The sequence below is a fragment of the Mesocricetus auratus genome, unplaced genomic scaffold (assembly GCF_017639785.1).
Source record: "Mesocricetus auratus isolate SY011 unplaced genomic scaffold, BCM_Maur_2.0 Super-Scaffold_100024, whole genome shotgun sequence".
NCBI lineage: Eukaryota > Metazoa > Chordata > Mammalia > Rodentia > Cricetidae > Mesocricetus > Mesocricetus auratus.
In genome coordinates, this window is record NW_024429205.1 from 25,347,936 (window position 1) to 25,369,336 (window position 21,401).

A 21,401-nucleotide genomic window follows, 5' to 3' on the forward strand; every position below is an offset into this window, starting at 1 on the left:
ACTATTATAGTAAGTCCTAAACTACCAGGAGACTAAACAACCCATACTACAATAGTGCTAACATTCCTGTTGAGACGATCCCAAGTGATTTGGGGTCACAGTGGTGCTAACCACAGCCCAAGTGCTTAAGGATTTGTAAACATTCGGGGCCAATGCTTGGAAACTTTAGTGAGTAAATCTGGAGATAGGTACACAACCGAAGTAAGACTTTATACTATGTGCATAAAACTAAAATAAATAAAAATAAAACAAAAACACATGTAAGTTGTTTTAAGGTAAATTAAAAAACTTGATTACATTTACTATTCCTCTGGGGTGGGGATGGGCCACACGCTATGGCGTATATGTGGAGGTCAGAAGACAACTCTGTGGAGCCAGGTCTTTCTCTCAGCTTTTGCCTGGACCTAGAGAGCTGATCTTACGTCATCTGTCTCTCCCAGAAAACAGTGTACCATCTGGGCCCTTTCTCAGGCCCCTAAAAAGCAGAATTTTAAAACTGCCAATTGAGTAAAATCATGCCACCGAATAACTGTTTTGAATATGCTTCCCATTTATTTGATTTTAAGGTTAAAGTTTATACCAAATCTCAAACATCACACAGACCTCAGGGAATAACTTTGGGGATGCTTCAATGCCAGGCAGGTTCTTCATGGTTCCATGCACTAACGCTGGGCTCTCTCCTGCTGTTGTTTTCAGGTTTTCCGGAGCACTTGTAACTTGAGTTGGATGAACCAGTTCTCCAGTCTGCTTCCTTGATGCCCTTTCCAGGGATAACAGCTGCCCTTGACATCTCTTCAGACCTGGAATTCTATCTGTATGAAAGTAGATTGTAAGTGCTTTTTAAAACAAATAAATCGATTAAGGTTATATAAGAAACAACCCTAAACACACCCAGCAAGACAACAAGAGCATGCCATGACGTTAGGGAGGGCTGCATTTCTGCATGGTGGGATTACAGGTAAACTCTTTGCTTGCTGTCCGTTTTAAGACACGGATGCCATTGTTTTTGCAAGGTGGGACCTTTGCTTTTGGAAAGGCATTTGTAGACACAATAAGGCTCACATGAGTGAAATGTGATTGCAGGTAAATGTGCAAGACGCAGAGGGATAAGTGGAGATACAGACAGGCTTAGTGATTGCAGAAACAGATTGTAACCCAATAGGCCAGTCCATTTGGCCCATTTACAAACCAGATTCTTCACTGTTAACAAATACAGCTCCAAACACAGTGACAGGTCTTTAGTACAGGGCTATTTCTATCCATATGGGGAATTCAACACTTCCCAGACAACTCAAGATTCATTTTGGGGTTTGGCCTGAAGAACCGCTTACAGTCATATACCACTATTTCCAGCTAATTGTTCACGCTCAGCTTTTAAATGTATTAATGGAGCTTGGCATTAGAGAGAAATTGAGGAAGCGCTGTCCAGAATGTCCTAGAAGAGGTATGAAATTCTTATGACTATGGATGGACCCTGTTAAATATAAAAGGCTGATGGGATTTCTTTAAGCTAATTTAAATTAGTGAATCAAACTGAAAAAGAAAAAGAAAACCTCTTAAATATTTAGGGGATCTCTAATTCTCTCGAAATTTGTACATATTTGGACAAACTGTAATTTTTACTTTACTCATAAGATTTGTAAGTCATTTTGGGGAACTTGCTGAGTGGGAGGTGGCATGGGGAAAGAGGTGGTTTTTGTTAAAGTAGGGGGTCAGATTTGTTACCAGGTGTAAAAGAGCTGGCTCTGCATATGAATCCCCTTCCTTTTATCCTCAAGAGTGGCCTCCTAGGCACAAAGACATGGCGGTAGAGAATGAATGGCCAAGATTCATCTAGGATCAGATGAAGCCCATAGGTTCAATGCATGCCCAATGCACAGATTCTCCCAAGTGCCATCCTTTGGTGACCTCACTGAATGAACACAGCCATGCCCATGGACATTTGCCATTTCCCCCTATGCTTTCTGCAGCTGACCGGGAGCCCGCTGAAGGCAAGGACATTATATCTTCCTTCATTTGGGTAGCTTTTGTTTCTAATGCTCTGCCTGATGCTTGGTGATCACCAGTTAAGTAAACAAGGCCTGTGAGGGAAACAAACCCTGATTCAACCAGCTCGCTAGGAGAGTCTCTAATGGCCTTGTGTATGCACTCCACTATCCAAAGTGGAGGATGCTTGGCAGCAAGGTGGCCTCTGTGCTTCTCTGTGTCCTATGATGATCAGGCATGAGAGGCATCAGAAGCTGGCTCTGTGAAGTAAGATGGTGTTGTCTCCCCTACCTGACACCAGTTGCCCTATGACATTGAGTGAAAATTGTGATAATTATGATGGTCTATTGACAAGGGAGGTCAATGCAATATGGAATATAATATATTTATTTACCAGAGAAAGAACTTACACACAAGCTGGGAGGCTTCCAACAAAAGAGAGCAAGAGAGTACTTTTCTTTTCCTTAAATAGCCCACCTGTGCTAATCCCCCTATCCCTGCCCTTTTGGGCAGATAGTTTTGTGGGCTTGCCCCTACAATTCCCCTTCTAGTCTAAATAGAAGACTTAAAGTTGATACAAAACTCAAACATATATAACATATATACATAGAAGGTGATAAGTACTCCTGTCAGAATGGCTAAAATCAAAAACACCAATGACAATTTATGCTGGAGAGGATGTGGTAAAAGAGGGACACTCCTCCATTGCTGGTGGGAGTGCCAACTGGTTCAGCCACTTTGGAAATCAGTATGGAGATTCCTCAGAAAAATGGGAATAAACCTACCACAAGACCCAGCAACTCCACTTTTAGGCATATATCCAAAAGATGCCCATTCATACAACAAAGATGTCTGTTCCACTATGTTCATAGCAGCATTATTTGTAATAGCCAGAACTTGGAAGCAACCTAGATGTCCCTCAACCGAAGAGTGGATAGAGAAAATGTGGTACATTTACACAATGGAGTACTATTCAGCAGAAAAAAAACAATGGAATCCTGAGATTCGCAGGCAAATGGATGACACTAGAAGAAACCATCCTGAGTGAGGTAACCCAGTCACAAAAAGAGAAACATTGCATGTACTCTCTCATATATGGATTTTAGACATAGATCTGGGGAGTGCCAGCCTACAATCCCATGGCCAGAGAGTCTGGGAAACAGAAACTTCATTTAGTGGCTGATCGAAGAAGAGGCAGACTCCTCTTCTTCGGTTAAGTACTGAGCTGAACTCAAGAAAGCCAGTAACAGAGAGGGAGGACTGATGACCAAAGGGATTAACACTGGGCTGGTTTAATCCCCAGAAACTGCTGACCTGACAAAGGTTAACTCTTGAATCCCAGGCATCAGCCTGGGAATCCAGCATGGGACTGATCAAGACCCCCTGAATGTGAGTGTCAGTGAGGAGGCCTAGGTAATCTATTGAGCCTTGGGCAGCAGATCAGTACCCATCTAGAGTATACACACGGACTTTGGACTCCCATCCAACAATGTGAGGTGCACTCTCACCCTGAACTCTTGGGGAAGGGTCTAGGCCCAGCCCTATATGAAATGACAGACTATGGACACCCCCATGGAGGGCCTCACCCTCCCTGAGGAAATGAGGGGATAATGGGGGGAGCTGGGGGGAGGGCACAGGAGGAGGGGAGGGAAAGGGAGAGGGCCCTGGAACTGACTTGTGAAGCAACCTTGTTTCTTATCTAAATTTAAACTGAAAAAAAAGAAATGATATAAGTACAGTATAATCATTATGAAGTTCTCAAAAATTAAAATAAAACCCTAGATGGAAAGATGAGCATAGATGAGCAATGAAGAATTTCAATGAAGAAAATTATTTTAAAAGTTGAAAAAAAAGAAGGTGATAAAAGTAAGTTATAATCTACTTATATCCTAAGCTAAACATATCTATCCCATCTAAATTCTAAACTTATCTGAAAGGGATGCCCAAGTCTGAACACTTCCTTCCAATCCCGATCCTAAAATACTTTAAAACTAACATAAACAGATGTAAACTATCCTGTGATATCAACAGTAGGGAGAGGGGGGTGTGGAATTCTCAAAACTACTTCCTGCTGAAATGGGACGATGACAATCTCGTGGAAACCTGTGGGTAGAAAATGTTAGTGTAACAAGAGTCTTAGGTAGGTCCATTAGTCTCTAATTGGCAGGAAGTGCTTGATTGAGGTTCTTAACTGGAGTTCTAATTTTGATTGAAGCTCTTATCTGAAGCTCTGGTCAGATTGTAGAAGATGTACTGTATCAGTTCCTTGTTCTAGAGTTGTGTCGAGTGATGTAGTTCCAAACCAGTTTCAGGATGGTACTTGTCAGGTGGAGTTGATGATGTGGAGTGTTCAGATGCATCAAGTAGAATCAGGTGGAGTCGATGAAGTGGGGCCCCATTCTCTTTCGGAAGCAGTTGAAGATTGATGTCAGGAAGTTCCTTGTTCTCTGGAAAACTCAAACATTAATGTTAACAAAGAAATTTTCAACTTTTGTATGTATGCATACTGGGAAAGGCAACCCTAAGGAAGATAGTAAACATGAAGGAGATTAGACTTTCAGAAACGGAACCGAGTATACACAGATGACAGCCCCTAATTTTGTTTTCTTCTGTCTTATATCAATGGCTCTTTGATATAATACAGAAATTCCAAATTTTATTTTAGAAATACACTTGGGTTTAAAGTAGGAGAGCCAATCCAACTCCAAAGCCAGCTTCAATTAAATGAATTGGGACTAAAGCATATTAAGAAGCAAAGAGAAATGGATATTATAATAACAAGACAGAGAGATTCAGACATTGATACCACACGTTGTATTATTGTATGTTTGATGGTCCTCTGGGTAGCTATCCTTTCTATCCTTTTTTCTTTAGGTATCCATATATGCAGTATTTTTTCACTGTTTGGTGCTGTAAAGACAAAAACAAAACACTTCTCTTTCCTTTTATGAGGTCTCCTTACACATAGTTAAATATGACCTTGTAGATGATCTGTCATGTTTCCTCCTCCTGAGGTTTCTTCTGTTCGGATCAAATCTTGATTAATTTTGATGGAATCCAAAGCTTTTCTTCTCCTGTGGAAACAAAGGCAAAACCCCTTCCCCAGCGTAACACATATCCTGGTTTCCAGACTGAGGTCATAACATCCTTAAAATACACCGGTTGGTTCAGCTCAGAAGTTTTCTCTGTAGTCCAGTGTCTTTTCTGCAGCTGTTTGTCCTTTTTCATTAGCATTAAGAAAGTTCAACATTCGTAAAGCATTATGTAATCTGTGTTTGAGGGTCTTTGTTCTCCCTGGCTGTTTATGAAGCATTTGTTTTAAGGTGTGGTTAGATCTCTCAATCACTGCTTGTCCTGTAGGATTGTAAGGTATACCAGTTACCTGCTTTATATTATAATATTTGAAAAACTGTTCCAATTTGCTGGAGACATATGCTGAGGCATTGTCAGTTTTTATTTGTTCAGGTATACCCATAACAGCCATCACCTCTAAGAGGTGTGTGATAACAGAATCAGCCTTTTCAGGGCTGAGGGCAGTAGCCCATTGGAAGCCTGAGAATGTGTCTAGGGTATGGTGTACATATTTCAAACTGCCAAATTCTGGAAAACGAATAACGTCCATATGCCAAATTTCATTCCTGCGAATACCTTTGGGATTACTGCCTGCTGGTAATGGAGTTCGATTATAGAATGAACAAGTGGGGTAGTTTCTTACTATTTCCTTGGCTTGTTGCCAAATGATAGAAAATCCTTATTTAAACACCTGTTGACATGGTGTTTCTTATGAAATTCTGAAGTTTCCAACACACTTACTATTAGTAAACAATCAATCTCATCATTGCCTTGTGCTAGAGGACCTGGCAGACCCTATGGGATCTGATATATATATATCAGTGTGTGTGTGTGTGTGTGTGTGTGTGTGTGTATATATGATGAGTTCTATTTCTGATGGTTTCCTGTAATTGTAAAAATAATGAGGTTAATTCTGTATCATCAGGAACAAATTCTGCAGTCTCTATGTGTAAAACAACTCTTTCTGCATACTGAGAATCCGTGACTATATTGAGAGACTCTGTAAAGTCTTTAAGTACCATGAGAATGGCATACAACTCTGCCTTTTGTACAGAGTTGTAAGGGCTTTGAACTACTTTACTTATATTTCCTGATTTATAAACTGCCTTACCTGATTTGTTTGCATCAGTGTGGAATGTAAGAACTCCAGAAATAGGCGTTTTTCTTACAATATGCAGAAGAATCCAAATTGTTTTATGAATTTGATTCTCTCTCTGTTTTGGGATAGTTGTGATTACATGCTCTTCTTAAGATGTTGTGAAAGAGTAATGCCCCTAATACTAGACTAAGGGGCAGTATTTTCACAGCTCGCACTATTCATCTCTGGGAGAGTCATATGAGGGAAAGGAAGTCCATAAATTTTAACATGGGGTTCTGTTGTTGTTGTTGTTTGTGGGGTTTTCTTGGAGTTTTTTTGGGTTTTCAAGACATGGTTTCTCTGTTTAACAGTCCTGGCTGTCCTGGAACTCAACTATGTAGACCAGGCTGACCTTGAACTCACTGAGATTTGCCTGCCTCTGACTCCTGAATGCTGGGATTAAAGGCATGGGCCACCACCAGCTAACACAGGGTTCTTGCTTCTAGGTCTGAAAGATGGGATAGCTCAAATCAAATTATTGAATCTCAGTGAAGTTTATCTATAAGTAGAGAAGGTTGTGGCCAAATTCTGAACCCCCAAATCACCAAGAGGTCCATTTTGATGCAAAAGCAAAGAGTCTTTTATTGTAGTTGTTTAACAAACTAACCTCATTAGCTTGGGCCTTTCATCCATTCACCATGGTGGATGGCTGGAGAAAAGACCCCAAGCAACCTCGAGGCAGGGATCTTAAAGGGCAACGTAAGGGGAGTGTCTTGGGGTATGCAAAAGTCTCAGGATTGGTGCACTTCCAGTTTTGGGTGACCTGCCCTGTGTTGATTGGTCAACTGGTTGTTATGGCCCATAGGCCCTCCCAGGGCAGTTGCTATGCTCTGCATGTCACTATTGTGCACTTGTCCATTAAGCACACCAAGACCCATAAAGCACAGCCCTGTCAGCTAACTTCTGATTGGCTCCTTGCCACAAGGAGGGCATCTGACCCCCTAGTGACCAGGACAGGAGTGGCAAGGTCATGTAAGCACATGTTAGCCTGTCATGGCTGCTAAAACAGGAGGGGAGCGGCTGGTCACTTCATAGAATAGTAATTGTTGCCTCACAGCTTCATTATGAAAGTTTAATCAATAAAGTCAGGCAATATCACTAAAGCTTTTAGTGGTGTTTTGAATGAGAATGGCTCCATAGCACATGCTCATGTGTTTGAATACTTGATCTACAGTTGGTGGAACTGTTTGAGAAGGATTAGGAGGTGTGGTCGTGTTGGAGGAGATGTGTTACTGGGGGTGGGCTTTGATTGCCTCAGGATTGTGCATCAGGACGTAGTCTCAGATACTGCTCCAGCAGCATTCCTGCCTGATGGCATGCTCCCCACCATGATGGTCATAGACTCTGACCCTCTGGAACCATGAGCCCTAATAAACATTTTCTTTTCTAAGTTGTTTTGGCCATGGTGTCTTTTTTTTTTCTTTTTTTGGTTTTACGGGACAGGGTTTCTCTGTATTGTTTTGGAGGCTGTCGGTCCAGCCTGGCCTCGAACTCACAGAGATCCGCCTGCCTCTGACTCCCGAGTGCTGGGATTAAAGGCGGGCCATGGTGTCTTTTAACAGCAATAAAATTGTAACTAAGGCACCTCCTCATAGTAATCATGTTACTATTAGCAGGTTTCAGAAAAGTTTAGAAGTTTTGTTTATAGCTGTTGAACATTTACATGATCAATGAGGTTGATGCTTACAACTACATTTGCCTTCAAAAGTGTTCGTCCCTAAATATCTCTGCAATGCCATTAAACTGAGTAAAGCGTGTGGTGTTCCTGAATGCCTTATCATGTAGGAATATGATGAAAGTGTAAGACATTGTTCTCAGAACTGTTCGGCTGCAGAAAGGGATGATATTTAAGATGGAACACACACCTCTGTGGTCTCCTATCACAGTGCATGCTAAGGGGCATCCCATCCAGGTGTTCCATTCTTATGGCAAGTCAGATCATCTGTCAATCTGATAGGCTTCTTGTAGAAAACAACACACCTCAGTGTGGCGGTTGGGAGGGCCTAGGAAAGACAGGAAAGCAGTCCTTTGATGTGGTCTAAGTCTACTCTGAAATAATCTTCTCTTCTTGGTCATTTAGAGTTTTCTTGAAGTTTAATTAGGAGCAGAGGCTACCACGGGGCGAGGGAACCACTGGCAGCTACAGCTATGGAGGTGACCTGTCTACTGCTGGAAATGTCTCCAGACTTTTGACAACGGCTAAACAACCATGGGGTCCAGCGGCCTCGGGAAAGCAGCGACACTAGATGAACTGCTCAACACATGCGTTGAGATGTTTGGTACGAGGTTTATATTTCCTTTTTCCGTCTTGATGATATAGCTTGCTTCAGTTTACATGCAGGTTCCTTCTGGGATAGGTTTCAGTCTCTGTACTTTGACACCTGAGGGGGGACCCACTCTGTGTCTCCAGTTTCACTGGCCTCTGCTTTCATTTCTGTTCACTTCTCACAGCTCACACTCCTGACAAACCATCTACTTACTTCTGGACCATTCCTTGTGTCATTCTTCTACTTCCATAGTTTTCTTCTCTCATTGGAATTCTCTTTGAGGTCATCAGTTGTCATCCCGAATACTCGTAATTCCTAATAACCTATCAGAGATGGTGCTTACTTCTCCATCCTACTTCTCAGTGTATGTTTTCATGCAGATGGTACATTATTGCTTTATTCCTTGCCTCATGTCTCAGTGTGTGTGTGCATTGCACAATCCCCTATAATCTTCATTTGTATATGTCTCATATATATATATATATATATATCAACGCACCTTTGTATTGCTGCTTGTATATTGTACAAATGTGAGATTGTTTGTCCAGCAGGTCCCATGGCCCTTGAGCCCCAAATAACACACAGATGCTATACTAATTATAATACTGTTGGCTGATGACTAGGGCTTCTTTTCTTTTTTTCTTCAATATATTTTTTGTTTTATTTCTTTCCTCTTCCTTTTTTTTAATTTAAGTTAGAAACAATTTTGACTCACATGTCAATCCCAGCTCCCTCTCCCTCCTCTCCTCCCTATCCCTCCCCACCAGGCCCCCCAGTCCCCAACCCAATCTCTACTCCTATCCCCAGGGAGGGTGAGGCCCTCCATGGTAGATCTCCATGTCATCCAGGGTTCAATATATTTTTTTATTTAAATTAGAAAAATGCATTCTTCACATGTCAATCCCAGCTCCCTCTCCCACCCTCCTCCCTTGCCCCAGGGAGGGTGAGGCCCTCCATAGGGGATCTCCAGAGTCTTGACTAGGGCTTATTATTGGCTAGCTCCATCTTGATTATTAACCCATTTCTATCAATCTATGTATTGCCATGCAGCTATGGTTTACCTGGTAATGCCTAGCATAGTGTTACTCCTCCGACAGCATTGTGACTCTGGAGGGGTCCTGACTACCTTTCCCAGAATTCTCCTTGTCTCCTAGCCCCGCCTATCTTCCTGCCTGGCCAATCAGTGTTTTATTAATCAACCAATAAGAGAAACATATGCAGAATAACATCTCCCATTAGTATATCTATTTTATCATTGAGCATCGGAGTCACAAAGAGACCTTTGCTTAACCCATTTAAAAATTTAATTTCTTTAGTTGATAGGAAACCAGAAGTAAGCCAGAGTAGGGCTATTGGATAAAATGCAGAATGACTGTGGCCAGCGATGTGGCTCAGCTAAAGACACTGCCAAGCAGGATGGTCTGAGTTTGATCCCCGGAGCTCACATGGTGGAAGGAGAGAAGCAGTTCCTGAAAGCTGCCCTCTGACTTCCACACATGAAGCACGCTGCCCTTAATAAATAAACGCAAGATGATCACGTACATTTGAATTTCAGATAATCAGCATGTTTTTGTATGCCTCAAATATGCCAAGTCCATACTTGTTTTGATAACTTAATCACTATTTACTTTCAACTCAAATTTACTGGATGTCCGGAATTTATATTTGGTAAACTTATCAATCACAAAGCAGAATTGTGACACTGCCTACATTAGATTACAAGAAAACACCAGCAGAAATTGGAGGCAGTAAAGAAAACTGGGCTTGGGGCTGGAGAGATGGCTGAGAGATGGCTCGGAGGTTAAGAGAGCATACTGTTCTTAAAGATGATGGAGTTCCATTCCCAGAACCCATGTTGATGGCTCACAAACTGCCTGTTACTCCCAATCATGCCTCTGGCTTCATGTGCAGGTACCCACATGTATACACATAATTAAAAAGAAATCTTGCCGGGCAGCGGTGGCGCACACCTTTAATCCCACTCGGGAGGCAGAGGCAGGCAGATCTCTGTGAGTTCAGGGTCAGCCTTGTCTACAGAGCAAGTTCCAGGACAGGCTCCAATGCTATAGAGAAGCCATGTCTCGAAAAACATAAATAAATAAATAAATAAATAAATAAATAAATAAATAAATATCTTGCAAAATATAACAAGGCTTATGAGGCATTGTTGACACTGTATTTTCTCAAGTGGTATTAAAGGAAGAAAAGATTAACCCTGCCATCTCTGCCTCTTATCTTATTTTCCACAGATGACAATGGAGATTTGAATGACAGCTATTTGCCAAGAATAGTTCTTTTGATGCACCGATGGTATTTATCTTCCACAGAACTGGCAGAAAAACTCCTCTGCATATATCTTTTCAACTGCTGTGTAATGTTTATATTACAAACCAAGTTCTGTATTTACATAGAGTGCCTATCTAAAACCAGTAAATTAAGGTGAATATATGGTCTTCTTTAGTCAGTTATCCAGATGTTTTGAGACTATATAGATGTTAGATGAGACATCTGGATGATAGACCAAATAGCTGACTAAACACTTGGTGTCTGGGCTGAACTTGAAGATCTCAGCAAGATGTGAAGTGGAACAGGAGTTGGAGTCTGAGGGTTTCTAACTTATCCAAAACACTTGCAAATGTTATTTAACCCTGGTTCCATATTTTTTCCTTCTGCGGTGGCAACAAAGCTACCTTAGTTTTCATATTCCCCCTTGCTGGTAAGACATGGTGAATGTTCTTGAAGGCTTTTCCTCCTATAATTTGTTGATTGACACCAATTTTCAGTTTAATTTATCCAAAACAAACACAAAATCTGTACAAGGCTGAAAATAAAATTCCTTGTAGTTGAGAGCCCACCTTGCAGTGTGAGTACGTGCTTACTGATTTTGTGTTTACTATGGTCCTGAAAACCGTTAAAGGGTGCGTATATGACAATGCAAGCAGTCTCACAGTTTGAGGAAACTGATTTCCTAAGGTCTGTGCTTGTTGTACAATCCCTAAGTGTATTTTTCTATCTCTGCCTTATATGAACCCAGGAGCCCCCACAGGAGTGAGAACACTTACAGAAAAGGGAGAGCCTAGGACTTAGAAAGTCCACCCAAACATTGTTGCCTGCCAAGGCTGCCTGAGCCAAGCAGGTAGTGAACCTGTCCACTTCATATTTCTTCCTTCCATCTTCCCACAACCTCAGGGGATGAGGGGATGTTGGGGAGGTTAGGAAGACATTCACCCGGAATGGAGAGCTTTAGGAGTGAGCAAGATTCTGCATCTATTGGTCCCACTCTTGATGGGTAGAGTATAGGGAAGGATGAGGGAGTCAACCACATGATCCATACATTGCCCACGGAGTTCATCCACAAACAACACACTTGTCCTTAGTGGGTTTGCCAATGCATGAAACAAGAGTAAAGGGGGATATTCCGGCATGTTAGAGCATGGTGTGGAATTTCAGACAGTATAGAAGTTGAAGACTGACATTTCCCTCCTTGGATTCTTTACCTACTGCGTACCCACTGCGTCCCATCATAGTAAGAGTAGGAGTAATTGTTCTATGAGAACCAGTGAATAGACTTAAGAACAAATATAACCTTAATATTAACATACCTGAACATGACATTTTCAAATACCCATGAGATTTGAGCACTTGTTATACAAAATACCAATCATAAATATGAAATCTTTTTAGCTAAAATGGTGTTTCTGGGTACTATCAATTTTGAATTATCCACACTTTTCAGTATACCTGTAACCACAGTTTGTGGTTGTTGGTTGGTAAGTACTCAGGAAGGTGTAACTAATTTGTAAGTGACTTCTCCACCAGACTAAAAATATATCCCAGGGCCTTAACACGTCAAGTCTGACTACACAGTGTCAGTGTGCTCACGCCCCACTTCTATGCCCATTTGACTGTCTCCACATCAGCCACAATTTTGAAACCTAACCGTTTTCATATCTTGGATTTTTAACGAATTTCAGAATAGGTGTACTTACATGTTAGGAATTGTCGTGGGTCACTGAAGGAAACTTAAACAATTTAAATGTCATATATGGCAGATATCAGAAGGGTTAAAGGACCACATCTATTAAATACATCTGGGATACACAAACTTGGTTCCTAGTTACCTGCTTCAGACTCACATATAGGAAGCTAGATGAAGATGATTTCTAGGATCAATAGTACTCTATATGATTTAATATATATGTACGTACATATATATACATATATATATATGTATAACACTTACATAATAAGATGTCAATAAAGATGGCACACGGTCCAAAAATACACTAATTTAAGTAGACTCTCATTTGACTATAACATTGTATTAGTTCAGTGGTGACTTTTTTTCCCTTGTGGTATTGTTGACTCTCCAAAAGTTTCAGAGTTTGGGGCATTTTGCAAGGTTTTGGATTAGAAGTACTCACCCTGTAACTCGGATTGCCTGGGATTTGTGTAAATTCTTGGAGCAGTATCAGCTAGGCATGTGCAAAAGGAAGACATAAGAGCATTTTCTTTAACTAGCCTACGTACCAGAACGCCAGTGGAGAAGGCTGTGATGAGTTCCGACTGAAGATCTGCTATTTCATGAGGTAAGCACTCTTACAGATTTCATTTCTCAAAGCTTGGGTTTCTGGAGTTGACAACAATTCCTGCTTTTTCTAAGCAGCCAATCCTTCACCTCACTGCCTTTGTAACTATTAGCTCTTCTCTGCTCCTGATGGGTAGGGCAGAATTTACCTTATGGACTAGACATCAACTAGGGGCTCATGCCGTATGGAGGAAAGGCAGCTCACAATTCTGGTGGATTCTACGTTTTCTACTCCCTCACCACATACTTAGCCATGAATTGCTGGGAGGGATCCCTCAGCTGTGTTTTGCAATAAGGCAGGAAGAAGTTCAGGGTTGCTGGATCTTGGTTTTTGACAAAAGGGTCAGAAACACATGCATCGATAGTCCTGGGGGATAGGACAACTTGGAACTATGGTACTGGATTCCGTGTAGTTCAGTTTAAAAAATGGCATGATAGCCGGGTGGTGGTGGTGCATGCATTTAATCCCAGCACTCAGGAAGCAGAGGCAGGCAGGTCTCTGTGAATTCAAGACCAGCCTGGTCTACCGAGCCAGTTCCAGGACAGGCTCCAAAGCTATACAGAGAAAAACAAAACCTGTCTCGAAAAACAAAAACCAAAAAAAAAAAAAAAATAGGGTATGATACTCTCCAAAGAGGTCCAAATGAAATCTTCCAGCCATCAAATGTCCTTTATATATACCTTTCAGGTACTGGATTCTGAAATTCCCAGCAGAGTTCAATTTGGATCTTGGTTTGATTCGAATGACTGAGGAGTTCCGGGAAGTAGCTAGTCAACTAGGATATGAAAAACACATCAACCTCATGGACATATCCAGCATGTAAGAATGGTGCACATCTTTTGATCTCCATGGGTCCATTGCTTTGGGAAAGGGCTAGCGATGATCCTGCTTGAATGGAATCTATATTGTTCTAGAAGGAAGCTAACTCCTTCTTTGGAGACAGCCTGGCTACAATGAACACAGCTGTAGTAGACACAATCTATCTCTCAAAGATACAGTTTGTCTGTAAAATGGGATGGTACCTTTATGGGATTCATCTATGTTTAAGAAGTCCATCAAGAAGCACACGAAAACATCTGGCACAGAGTGGATGCTGAGAACTTAGTAATTGTCTCCTATGCCCCAACTATTCAGACCACCACATTACTTTCTCCTAGGAGTCCACCAGAAAAGGCTTGAGTCCCACCTAAGCCTGCCAAATTAGAGTCTATACCTTAATAAGATCCCATGCGATTCATGCTCTCATGCAAGTGTGAGAAACTCTTTACCCCAGCTCTTCAGAGGCTCCTCTAAGGTTACACAAATGTTGACCACAGTTGTGTCCTGACTGGTTATCTCATAAGGGACTTAATACTAATTAGACTCATTTAATGCAGACCAGCCAATTCTGCCCACCGAAAACTTTCTCATGAACCCAGGTATGGTTGTCCATATTGCAATTGTATATTCTATCCCAAGCTGACTTGGAATTCATCATGTATCCTAGGCTGTCCCTGAGTTTTGTGATGATTTTCCCGTCTTGACATGCTGAGTGCTAGGATTACAGGGGTCCATCAAATGCACATATTTCATGTCTTAGGCCTTCTCTTTGCCTGGAATGCTTCTTCAAGACTAACTGATAACGAGTGACCCAGGAATCATCAGGGAGGCTTGTTTACAATGCCTGTCATCCAGATTCATTCCTAGTGAATCAGAGTCTCTGGAAGTGAGATCTAGGCCTCTGTCTTAATAATGAGTTTTTCAGATAATCCATATGACACTCAACTGTGAAATACACAGTGTGGTTGTTTCCAAGTGCTCTGAATCACCTCCTATCTGCAAATAAACCTCTGAATTTACAGATCTCACCTTAATCTAGTCTTCATAGTTAAAATCTTTCTTGGTCACAAAGGATACCATGTATGATATTCAGGATGGACCACAGCAAATCTAGCCTGCCTAGAGAAACAACTCCAAGTCTGGGTTCTGTTGGCAATGGGTGGGTGGTTTTCTCTTCCAATATGGAGGACAGGGCATGCATTTCACACCAGCTCCTGGCAGCAGGCCAAGAGTTACAGTCAGTGGGTTAATATCTTCCACTGGGGGAAATGCGTGTTGGGCACGTTGACCAGACTCTCTCTTTTTTCACAGTCCTTCCTATGACTGGATGAGGAGAGTCACACAGAGGAAAAAAGCATCGAAAAAGGGGAAAGCTTGCCTCTTGTTTGACCATCTGGAGCCCATTGAGTTGGCTGAGCACCTCACTTTTCTGGAGCATAAATCTTTTAGAAGGATCTCAGTAAGAACTTGACGGTTATTCTTCCAAGGGTAACATGTGCTGTGCCAACTTTCCCAAGAGCTGCGTGTTCATACTCCCAAGTGTTGGCAGCCTCTGCCGCTGGGCTCTATTGGAAACGTGCCCTCGATTCACAGGAACAATTCCTTTTAACCAAATATAAATATTATCCTGTCTTTAGTTTATGGCTCAGGAGCTATATTTCTGTCACTGTGTTCAATGTCTCCTTTCATAGAATGAAAGCACAATTTTTCTAAACATTCAGCAGAGATTTTAGCCATTCAAGGTTTACTTAGTTCAAGTAACCTCTTCCAAGTGAACGGTTTTGCTGGGACTTTTATTTGTAGCACGGGGGTAGGGGGTGGTTAACTTATTGTGGTATCTATACAAATGCCTAACTATGGACATAGGTTGAGAATTAAGGATTGTAGGCATTGAAGGATCTCAACATTAAATGGCCTCTTTCCTGGAGGTGGAAGTCCCCTGTATTAGACTTTCCTTCCTACACATCTTAATGGACACTCATTCCCTTCCTACATTCCTTCTCCCTTCCTGTTCTTCTTCCTTCCTCACCTGCTGTCTCTTCAAGATGCCTCTCTGTTGTTGCCCACTCTTTATAGTGGCTCCATCCGCTGGTTACTTCTGGGTCTCTCGTGAGGTCAGGGGAAGTCATTCCCCTTCCAAGGAGCCTGAAGTAAATCCCGCCATTGCTGACAAACAAGATGATTTTGTCTAGAAGCATGGATTTCCTCCTTTCTGTTCCTTCTTTTCTTTCTTTCTTTTTTTAAAAAAAAATTTTGGGTAGCCCTGGGGATTGAACCGAGGTCCTCCCACATGCTACACAAATGTTCTAGAATCTGCACCCTTAGTCCAACAGCAGAAAATTCTGAAAGACTGATGCATTCACCAAGCAAATCTTGTTTGTAGAGAAACATCAAGATGCTCTCAGACAGGCCAAGGAGAGTCCCTGAACTTTGCGTAGGACACAAGGCATCTCCCCTCACAGTCTGAAAATAAGTCTAGATTGCTAACGAGCATCTTACTTTGCTATTTTTCCTATTTCCTTTTATCTTGAAATGCTGAAAACTTACTCTTATTTGAGAGTATTATATTCCATCCATTTCCTGTTCTCTAGTGTGTGCCATTGTATCGTAAACGTGTTTATTCTTTGGCATCACTGGCAGAACTGAAAATAGAAAACCTTAACTCTTTCCTGAGGCGATACCAATCTGTCAGTTTTAATATTCCCAGGCCAATGGCCTACGTGGGTCTTTATGGCTTGCGAAGTTTGGAATTCCCAAGAATGTATTTTGAATTTTGCCCATTCTTCCCCCTGCTCTGAAGCACTGTGTTTTGTGTGTTTGTGGGGGTGAGTTAATGAAGTGTAGTAGTTCATTTAAAGGCACAGAAATTTCAATTTGGAATCCTTTATTAATGGGAAATGAAAGAAATCACCATGTTGCCACAAAAGGCTAGCTCACCCCCTTTTTCCATCTGTCTAATGTCTGATTTTGTCATAGCCCCGAGTTTAGAATCTGATTCTTCCTTTTCCAGTTCACAGATTATCAGAGCTACGTCATCCATGGCTGCCTGGAGAATAACCCAACTCTGGAGAGATCTATTGCTTTATTTAATGGAATCTCTAAGTGGGTCCAGTTGATGGTTCTCAGCAAACCAAGTCCTCAGCAAAGGGCAGAAGTCATCACAAAGTTCATCAATGTAGCACAGGTTTGTCTCATACCTGGGCCCAGATTTGGGGAGTCTGTGTATTAATTTTATTGAGAAAAGTCATTGAGAACTTTGGTGCTAACAATGGAAGAGCACAGGACACTTAAACCACACTCCTCTCCCATAACAAGACTGCTTTTAAATGGTAGTGCTTTAGAATTATATAAATGTGTTCTATGAAACATGATATCTTCCTTTTTAAAGGATTAAATTTTCATTTCATCTCAAACTGATGTATCTCCCCACACCACCCCCAGATTCTTGTTATAAACGTTGCGCTCTCTTCACCTGTATTTTGGGAAATTCAGAATAACTTTGGAAAATCCCTAACAAGTACCCATGTTAACATTTTTTTCTCATTGCAGAAACTCCTTCAACTAAAAAATTTTAACACCTTGATGGCAGTGGTTGGCGGGCTTAGTCATAGCTCCATTTCCCGACTCAAAGAGACCCATTCTCATCTCTCTTCAGAAGTTACAAAGGTATGGTGGATTTTAAGCTAAATTCTAAGCAGAATACATTGTTGTAATGTGCTCTGCCCCTGACAAGTGCTACATGGGAGGGCAACCTTTTTCTCTTAAACAAATGCAAAGTTACACATAGGGAACTAAATAGGAAGCGCATAGACCTATTGACACAGAAAACCAGATGGCTGCTAGTGGGAAGTGTTGGAATAAGAATGTTCTGGACCAGTGGGTAAGATGGCTTAATAGGAGAGGATGCTTGCCACCAATGCTGGTGACTTGGGTTTAATCCCTGGAACCCACATGATGGAAGGAAAGAACTTATTCCCAACAGTTCTCCTCTTATCTTATCTATAGGCTGAGCCATGTACACCTCCTCCCCAAGAAATAAATAAATACAAAAAGAAAACAGTCCTACCTAAAGATGAATATATTGTATATGTCACCAAATACTCATTGGTGCTTGCTCTGTGACCAGCACTTTGATAAATGTGGAAGATGACAGATGAGTAAGATAAATATCCATCGCTCACTGATGCGTTCTCGAGTCCCAACACTGTGGCACACAGGAGATGCAAAGAGAAGGGAAGCTGGAGGTCTTCTATAGAAATACTCACACTCCAGAGCATGTACCCATAAAAGCCAGTTCACAAATGGGTACTCTCTACTGTATTTACTTACAGGCCATATCCTGTAACTATTTCACTTACTGAGCAGAAAGGAACATTTTCCCTTAGACTAACTCTTGGCTGTAGCAGTGGGAGGGTGTATTATGTTTTAGTCCTAAGAAAGATGAAGATTAAGACAATCTAAATTGGTTAAATAATAAAGAAGTCTATTGTCCAACAGACCTGGCAGTCCAGTGTCTGGGTGGACTCCAGGTGTGACCTTATCAGGGTCTGCCTCAGTTCCTCCACATTCTTCCCAGGTTCAGGGATTGTTGCTGCTTTTGTTCATTTTTTGGTTTTTGTTTGTTTGCTTGCTTTATTGGCCTGGCTTCCCTCCTGGTTGAACTTTGGGAAGCAACAGGAAAGATCTCGTAAATGGAGCTTTTTCCCTGACTGCCTGGACTCAAATAAACACACAAAAACTTGTATTAATTGAAAAATGATCATCCAATAGCTCAGGCTTATTACTAACTATCTCTTACAACGTATCTCATTTCTGTTAGTCCATGTACTGCCCAGAGGCTCGTAGAATTTACCTCTATCCCATTTCATGTGTCTGACTCCGTCATCTGGCAGGTGATCCCTCTGACTCCACCTTTCTCCATCAAGTCTTTCTCAGTTTAGCTTTCCTGCCTAACTTTTTCCTGCCTTGCTATAGGCCAATCAGCTTTACTGTTAACCAATGAGAGTAATACATACTCACAGTGTATAGAAGGATCATCCCACGGCAAGATCTACTCTTATTCATGAAAGATTTCTCATTTTAACTCTCTTCTCATTGACTAAAGACCGCTTTCTAGGCATGTTTGACCATCTCAAGTCATACAGTGGCCATCCTGGACCAATAAAAGTTGTCAGAGAAATATGGTCTACTTATTGGCCTAGCCCTCTGTTCCTAAACTGTTTAGGAAAAAAAGGGGTGGAATTTCTGTGATATAGCAGATGATGATTGGAGCAGAACCAATCCTACATCCTGGGAGTGGGGTGGGTGTAGAAACAGCTCATCTGAGCATGTGCAATGCTTTAGGAAAAGGAGGCCTAATTAGAGGAGATTTATTAGAAAGTCTAGTTGTTGTTCACTAACCAGCAAAAAATTATCTATATAAACATGAGTGAATATTTCAGGGAAGCACCATTATCTGGCCTCAAATTCTGCCTTCATCCTAAGTATAATGGGACTTACTATGGGTTCTTAAGTTTTGTACTAAATTTCAAATAAAAGGCAAAAATACAATTTGAGTTGTAGAGAATAAGAGGTTTGAGGCTATAAGTATATTTTTAAAAATTATATATCAGAGGGACGTAGAGATGGCTCAGCTTTTAAGGGCTCTGATCAATCTTCCAGAGGGAGTGGCTTAGATTCGCAGTAACCACATGGTGGCTCACAACTGTCTGTAACTCCAGTTCCAGAGAGTTAACACCTTCTTCTAATTTCCACATGCACCAGACCAGGCACACATGTGCTGTACTCAAATATACGCAGACAGAGCACTCACATACATAAAGTAATCACACACACACACACACCCTTAAACTCTCCTTTCTTGTAGGAAAAAAAACTGAAAGCCAAACAAGTAGGCAGTCATGTTCACATTCACCCCTGCAGTTAATGTGGAGCCTAAAACTCCAGCTAAGGCAGCGTTCCCTGTCCTGCTCTGTCCCAGGTTAACTTTCAAGTGACATTTGCAATGCAACTTCCTTGAGAAAAGGAGGGCATTGTACTATGCTGCATGCTTGCCTTCGTGACTTGCCGTTTCTCCTGACTCTCTGAATCCCAAGTATATGTGATGCCGTTTAGCAGCTCGCAGGCAAGCGGAGGTGCAGGCTGTGAGAACCTGGCCAGTACACTCTTCTGCTTACCTTCCTCTTGGCTGACAGTTCCCTTCATCGGTGTTGGTACAACCAATCCTCTTCCCGGTGGCTGAGGGGTTCCAAGCCACGAATCCCAGAATCTGCAAGTGGGCAGGAGAGAAAGCTGTGCGTCGACAATTCTACTTTTCCTTCTCTTGCCAGAACTGGAACGAAATGACAGAGTTGGTCTCCTCCAACGGCAATTACTGCAATTACCGCAAGGCCTTCGCCGACTGTGACGGCTTCAAAATCCCCATCCTTGGCGTGCACTTGAAAGACTTGATAGCAGTCCATGTCATTTTCCCAGACTGGATGGAAGAGAACAAAGTGAACATTGTGAAAATGCACCAGCTGTCTGTTACCCTGAGTGAACTGGTCTCCCTGCAGAACGCCTCTCACCACTTGGAACCTAACATGGATTTGATCAACCTGCTCACTGTGAGTTGCTGGGACCAAGTGTGTGCTCAATAGCACTTCTGTTCCTTAATTTTTAGTGCCACAGAAAGATGTGTTTCTACAATTCACTTTTGATGAAAAATAATTTAGGGGTTAGTACATGATAAGGAGTCTCAACGATGAGAAAAATGGAAACTTGAGACTATAGCCTTGGAGCAAACACATTTTCCTTCTTTGGGATGAGCCTGGTCTCCTCTGCCCATGCCAACGCCTTCCGGAGGTCTTTCCTCCCTAAGAGCCACCTTAGCCCTTGGCTCCCGGTTAGCACACTGGCCCATCTCATCAGTTCTTTCCTTAAGCCCTCAAGTCCTCTGTTTCTCTTTCAGCTGGGAATTCAAAGACTCCAGCTTTATTCTTCTTTTTTTATTTTTAGTTCTGTTCTTTTCTTTTCTTTTTTTTTTTTTTTTTTTTTTTTTGAGTCAGGGTTTCTCCGTGTAGCTTTGTAAACCAGGCTGGCCTTGAACTCACAGAGATCTGCCTGCCTCTGCCTCCCGAGTGCTGGGATTAAAGGTGTGCATCACCACCGGCCAGATTCCATCTTTGCTCTTAATTTGAAAGTTTTTGTTGTGTATCGTACATATGTGTGTACACAGTGTGTGTTGGGGGGGATGAAGGAGGAGGGGGAACCTTCAAGCACACCTCAGCACACACGTGGAGGTTGGAGGACAGACAGCTTTGCGTAGCTTGCTTTCTCTTCCAAGTTTGTTCGAGGAGTAACTTTACCCACTGAGTTATCTTACAGGCCCCTTCTTGCTTTTTTGTTTTTGTTTGGTTTTCAAGGTTCTTTGTTGTTGTTTGTTTGTTTGCTTGCTTGCTTGCTTGTTTAGACCTGGGTCTTGCAATTTAGCTCAGGCTAGTTTTGAACTTGTGGTTCCCCCTGGCCTCAGTCCCTGAAGTGCTAGGATTA

At 41.8% G+C, this 21,401-nt stretch overlaps 1 protein-coding gene and 1 long non-coding RNA gene across 3 annotated transcripts in view; one reads left to right on the forward strand and one right to left on the reverse strand.

Annotated features, from left to right (window-relative positions):
- Positions 1 to 532: 532 nt before the first annotated feature.
- LOC121133848 lies at positions 533 to 20,205 on the reverse strand. The gene is made up of 2 exons (XR_005870859.1): positions 20,048 to 20,205; positions 533 to 812 (listed from the first exon to the last, which is right to left on the reverse strand). It is a non-coding gene; the product is annotated as an uncharacterized LOC121133848 (long non-coding RNA).
- Positions 698 to 21,401, forward strand: part of Rasgrp3 (RAS guanyl releasing protein 3) — a 47,081-nt gene continuing 26,377 nt past the window's right edge. For both annotated transcript variants that reach the window (XM_040730978.1, XM_021229280.2), the window contains exons 1-9: positions 698 to 829; positions 8,277 to 8,475; positions 10,713 to 10,815; positions 12,990 to 13,052; positions 13,740 to 13,871; positions 15,183 to 15,330; positions 16,882 to 17,055; positions 17,421 to 17,537; positions 20,201 to 20,476. In XM_040730978.1, the coding sequence (XP_040586912.1) occupies positions 8,406 to 8,475; positions 10,713 to 10,815; positions 12,990 to 13,052; positions 13,740 to 13,871; positions 15,183 to 15,330; positions 16,882 to 17,055; positions 17,421 to 17,537; positions 20,201 to 20,476 (1,083 nt within the window). In that variant the 5' untranslated portion in view covers positions 698 to 829; positions 8,277 to 8,405. The remainder of the gene's footprint in view (positions 830 to 8,276; positions 8,476 to 10,712; positions 10,816 to 12,989; positions 13,053 to 13,739; positions 13,872 to 15,182; positions 15,331 to 16,881; positions 17,056 to 17,420; positions 17,538 to 20,200; positions 20,477 to 21,401) is intronic.